We start from the raw sequence: 5542 nt of genomic DNA, 5'->3' as shown, positions 1-5542 counted from the left end.
CATTTGCTGAGCTTGTCCAGGTCAGCCTGGATCACCTGCCTATCTTCTGGCGTGGATGCTTTGCCCCAAAGTTTGGTGTCATCGGCGAACTTGGCATTAAACACAAAGCAATGCTATTAACGCCTTTTCATACAGCAGGAAATGAGGCAGAGGTGTTCTGGCACACGCCACATGTATATCAGAATGACAGGAATTACACTGATCTAACTTTTTAATTCATTTAACACTCCTAATAGAAATAGCTGAATCATTGTATCTAAGTCATACAGCCAAGGTAACTCTGGAAGCCTGTGGCAGAGCTGGAACAATGATCCAGGTTTCCTGAGGTAAAAGCCAGTGTATTAATCATGAGTAGAGAGAGATAGTTAGCTACATTAATCTGAAGTCAGATAGAAGGCAGGTCACGGTGACAATTTATAAACTTATACCTCTCTGAAAGAGTTAGTCTTACCGTGCTTTCCGCCTGCATTAACGAGATGACTTTCCTTTCCCTCATTCTGCCTAAGCAATGAAATTCCACACTTAAGGGGAATAAAATCTCATTTCTTACTTTAAACGTTACAGCTTTAGAAGTGTGAAAATCAGAAGACACTTGCACATACTTTAAAAAAACATCTTTGATAGCAGCCTTCACAAGCTTCCTGACACCAGCTGTTACATTTTAATCTTAACAGGTCTGAAGCCAGCATATGACCTTTGCTTGCTTGTGTCTACCCAGTTAACAGCTTGCCAAGAATTAGTGGAGAAGCTCAAAGTATGTTGCGATTTAGAAGCTCCTGCAGATGAGTATCCTGCTGTTGGCAGCAGAAACTTGGACATCTCCCAGTTAGGCTATGGAGTTCTAGGGCTGGCCTGGTTTTCCTAATGAGTTTCGTATGTAAAATGAGCAACAGAATTTGAAAGTTCTTCTTTGCAGTTATACGTTAGACAGTGTCGTTGAGTGGTTTGGCAGGATGATATGAGTGGCCAATGATATCAGGGTGGCAGAGTTGGGGTGTTGTTGTACCCATGACAATCCAGAAAAAAGGAGAGGGGCGAGGATTTTTGTGGGTGATGTCTTTTATTGGACCAACTGCATCATTGGGAGGGATAAAGACAAACTCCTGAGACCTGAGGAAGGGAACTCCGTACTCAAAAACTTGTCTGTACCCTTCCCACCTATACAGTTGGTTCTATAAAAGATATCATCCATAAAAATCCTTACCTCAGTGACATTAGAGATAGTTAAGAGCATCAGCCAGATACTGAATGAGATGGGAAGCAGCCTGGGAGACCTGATCAAATCAGTGAGGTGTTTTTTATGCCCAGTCATAAGGCAAGTAAATTTTTCTTTCGTTTCTGGGCTTTCCTGCTACAAGTTTTGGATGCCAATTCTAATATCCAGTGCTAATAACCTCCAGTCCTAAAAGTGCTATTGGCATTAGACTTCAGAGAATACTGTAGAAATCAGTAGATCTTGTTACCTTTGATCATTGGTGTTTTTGTACATTTGACCAAGTGTTGAAATTGTACCATATTTACAACTAAGTATAAGTGAAACTTTTTCTACAAAAGCTGATCTTCTGCATCAACCAGCACAAAAAATCTTCCTTCCTATTACAGGTGTTTCTGATTGACAATATGGTCACATTCTGGGTGCTATTACTTTAGCAGTCTCTTGCCTCTTTGGGACTTGTGGGTGAACTGCTATAAAGTCATAAAACTTGTGTGTAATGACTTTGACTCTCTCTAGGAGTAGAAAATGATTTCATAGAAACAACTTACGGAAGGCCCAGGGTAAATTCCCCTTTGAAATTAATCTCAACATGCATTAGTCTGAGCTGTCAGCTCCTGTCTTAACACTCATATTTTATAAGTAGCACCTTCCTTTTTTATTTTATTAAAAACTTAGCTTTTTACTTACAGATCAGTGCCTGTTCCATATATGGAGTATTTGACTTCTCCCCAAAGTCCTGAATCTGGATCTGTAGCCTTAAGAAAAGAATTGTAAAAAGTCCTGATTTATTTACCTGGAGAAAATTGTATTATGTTTTGCTTAGCAGATCAGTCTAAACAATGCAATGGTTAAACACAATGAACTTTCCCCCTTCTAAGAGTATTTATCATCATATTCATTAACATTTCATTAACATTTTTCATGTGGAAGTTTAGAAAATTCAACAGTATCTGATAATACTGAGTCTCATAACAAAACTTTTTTCAAACAGTGTCCTGAGCACTCTGTTTGATCACAAGCAATATAATCTGGAATGCCCACTGGGTGGCTCTGTTCGTTGGAGTTTAAACACGTCATCTATTAACATCCTTCATTTCATAGAAATAAAGATTGCTTTAATATGGTAACCTGCGAAACAACTCTCACACAAAATTTACTAGATATTACTTAAACATTAACACAATGTTCCTGGCCCAAACAGGGACTTTAAGGAACATATACACAGATTCTTAATTTTTTTCTGAGGATTGGGAGATGCAGCTGACTCAGTGATAATAAACTGTTTCTATTTCTCCCTCTATTACTTTGTTCTCTGTAATGAATTTTCTATGCCAGTATATCTGTTCATTGATGTCTACAGTATACGAATGTTAGTTGAACTAGGCAGGTGCCCTGCCTACATGTATAACTAGCTGTTTCATGTCATTTGCTTAAATATTGTTACTTGTTTTGTAGTCTTTAACAATATATTCAGTTTCCAAAACTGCTCCACAGCCAGTATACCATATCTGTAGCTTTGTGGGGATGTGCCTCTGGTTCTTGATAATTAATGTGAACTGTTTTCAACATCTCAGAATTAATAACTTCAGGTACTTTTTACTGAATTTCATTTTGCATGCTAATTTCTTCCAGAAATACTCGGAATTCCCCAAAATTCACACGTAGCCTTTGTCTTAGAACAACTGCTTTCAGTCACATGATCTCAGTTCGTTCTGATATGGTATGTCTCTGATTCTGGGTCAGGCAGTGCTCTCATGCATATTTGATACTGAATATGAACTCTTCTAATATGCTGATTTCTTGCCTTTCACTAGATGGACCTTTCCTTATTGCTTTTACAAAATGGCTTCTTTTCGTATATCTTCTGCAGACCCCCTTGATGCTGGACACTTTTTCTTTCTTCTGCTACCATGGTAATCACAAATTGGAATCTCTGTTATGCTGACTCACGGCTGGTTTCCTATAGAGTGTCTTGTTTCTCTTCTTTGGGTACTTTTTCCTCTTTGTTGCTTTCATCTCCAGGAACTTCCTTTTAATTCTTTCAGTACCATTTCTGTCATTTCGCTATCTCTGCAGCATGCCTGAAATCTGCCTTGCAGATCACTTAGCGTTCTGTCCCTGCCAACAGCATCTCTGCTGCTGAGCACTATGTGGTCGTCTATCATTTTCAAATTCACAGGTGGCTGTGAGGTGCCTCAGCTTTGTGACATACTGATCTATGTTCCAACTCAGTCTTAGATCCTCTACCTCTGACTCAGATCCTGATTGTTGTATTAAATAGATGCTGCTTAGTATTATTTATAGCTGGAAGATTTCTCCAGTGCTTCTAGGGCCTGTGTAACATCCTGCTTTTCTGACTCTGACACTGTGAAGTGCTGCTAAAATAAATAAACAATCTCTTCCCATAACTGAACATAAAGAGGTAGTACAGATTTTGGGATCTATCTTTCCCCAGTTCTATTGAGTTGTTTATAGTCTTACTCTTAAGCAGTATAATAATGCATGTTAGCAGTCAGGTTCTCTCCCTGCAATTTCTGGAGGGTGAGATTAAAAGTTTACTAAGCAACCATTTTCTTTTCTTTTTTCCCTTGCCCTTGATCAAATCAAGCTGTCTTACAAACTCAACTTCACTTTGCCATAGCTAAATCTTGCATGTAGAAGCTAGTCAGCTTTCTATTTGTCCGATGTGTGATGTCTGTTTTCTTCGGTGGCTAAAAAGTGCTAAAACCTACCCTGGATTGCAGTAAAGTCATTCCTAATAACAAGCATCTTATTGAGTCCCTTGTATTTCTGTAACAAAAGAGGCTACTTGTTTCCACACATTGGAATTGAATATACCTCTGCTATACAATAGGGCAGGGGTTGTCAACCAGGGGTATGAGCACCCCCAGGGGTACTTAAGAAGGACCTAGTAGGTACGTGTGGGTGGGTGGGGACTGAGTGCCACCATGCATCCAGCTGGATGTGGGGGGCAGGGGAAGTTTGCACATGGTGGCTGCTGCTGCTCCACATGCCACCCCCCACCCCCCATGCCCAGCCGTGTGCCACATGCCCCCTGCTCCGTATCCAGCCACTGGGGGTACACTGATACAAAAAGGTGGAAAACCCCTGCAATATGGTAAATGCTGTATGTCTATTCTGTCTTGATGTCAAGATACACAAGCTTGCAGAAGTAGGTTTTCTCTTGCATGTTGTTTTATACCACCGAGGAGTCAGCCTATGCTCTCTCTCAACATAGGGCTAGGCCCTACTTGTGTTGAAGACTTTGCCTTTAGTGGGATAGAATAAAGATAGTAAGAGGATACTGGGAGTGATGAGAGCTCACTCTGGCTGCCGTCCTGATCTTTCAAGATGCTGAAAACCCTTGGTTCTACAAGCTTCAGTGGATATTGAGAATGACTGGTACACTTCAGGATTAGATCTGTAACTGGGCCGCTATAAGGCATAGCAGCGGTCAAACTCATTCCCACTGGGCTGCTTCCATATGGAAGGGATGTGTTCCATGAGGAACATATGCCTGCGTTTGATGAGAGGGTAGGAGACAGGAGAATTCCTTCAGGGAGTGGGCAGGAAAATAGCTCTAAATTTTCATAGCTACATACTGAAGTGAGAAAAGAGGCAGACTCTGAGCAGGCCAATGCAGAGAGGAGAAGAGTATTTCCTAAAGAACTGCTGCAACTCTGTGTTATTTTGTTTGCTTTTTATTACATTCTTACCTCACTTGGAAAAGAAGTCCAGAGGAACTGAGTACTGCCTGGAGGGACTTCTGATTCTGTGCTAGCTCCCTAAATAACCAGTCTCTTCTGTTTCCAAAAGAGAAAGACCCTTCCCTTTTCTCAACTCCCCCCCCCAAAAAACAAAACAAACCGATTTTCCAATGATTATTGGAAGGAATTGGTATTGGGTCCAGTCATTGGACAAAATATGATTAAGGAAAATGTCATGTTTTGCTCACAAGAGATTTAGTTGACAGGGTTTGAACACCTGCCTTTCCAAGATCCTTTGTTAAAATGCCAGATATGTTGGTTAGTAATTCTGATAGTCAGTAGGGTCTGATACATCTTTAATGCATTTAAAATAACTTACGGTTACAGCCACTACATTGGAACCTCCTGGGGAATTCTCAGGGATCCTGGCAATATAATAGTCAGATGAGAACTTTGGGACATTGTCATTGGTGTCCAACAGACGTATGACTATATCCGCTGTCGAGCTGAACTTCTCCGGAGTGTTCACCTCTATAGCAAGAAGCTAAGAAAATAAAATTGGAATTTAACACCGGTACTTGGAAAACATTAATCAATACTCTGTGCAGGTGTACTTTAC

At 40.4% G+C, this 5542-nt stretch overlaps 1 protein-coding gene across 4 annotated transcripts in view; it reads right to left on the bottom strand.

Moving 5' to 3' along the window:
* Positions 1 to 5542, bottom strand: part of CDHR1 (cadherin related family member 1) — a 96304-nt gene that overhangs the window by 35667 nt on the left and 55095 nt on the right. For all 4 annotated transcript variants that reach the window (XR_002104829.1, XM_019555780.1, XM_019555778.1 and 1 more), the window contains 2 exons: positions 5303 to 5467; positions 1904 to 1971 (listed from right to left, as the gene is read on the bottom strand). Coding sequence is in view for 3 of the 4 variants with exons in the window: in XM_019555780.1 (XP_019411325.1) it covers positions 1904 to 1971; positions 5303 to 5467 (233 nt within the window). In the remaining variant the exon portion in view is untranslated. The remainder of the gene's footprint in view (positions 1 to 1903; positions 1972 to 5302; positions 5468 to 5542) is intronic.

This window comes from Crocodylus porosus, unplaced genomic scaffold (genome assembly GCF_001723895.1).
Source record: "Crocodylus porosus isolate Cpor-Errol unplaced genomic scaffold, CroPor_comp1, whole genome shotgun sequence".
NCBI lineage: Eukaryota > Metazoa > Chordata > Crocodylia > Crocodylidae > Crocodylus > Crocodylus porosus.
The sequence above is the reverse complement of the archived record's forward strand: the minus strand, read 5'-3'. Positions and strand labels throughout refer to the sequence as shown.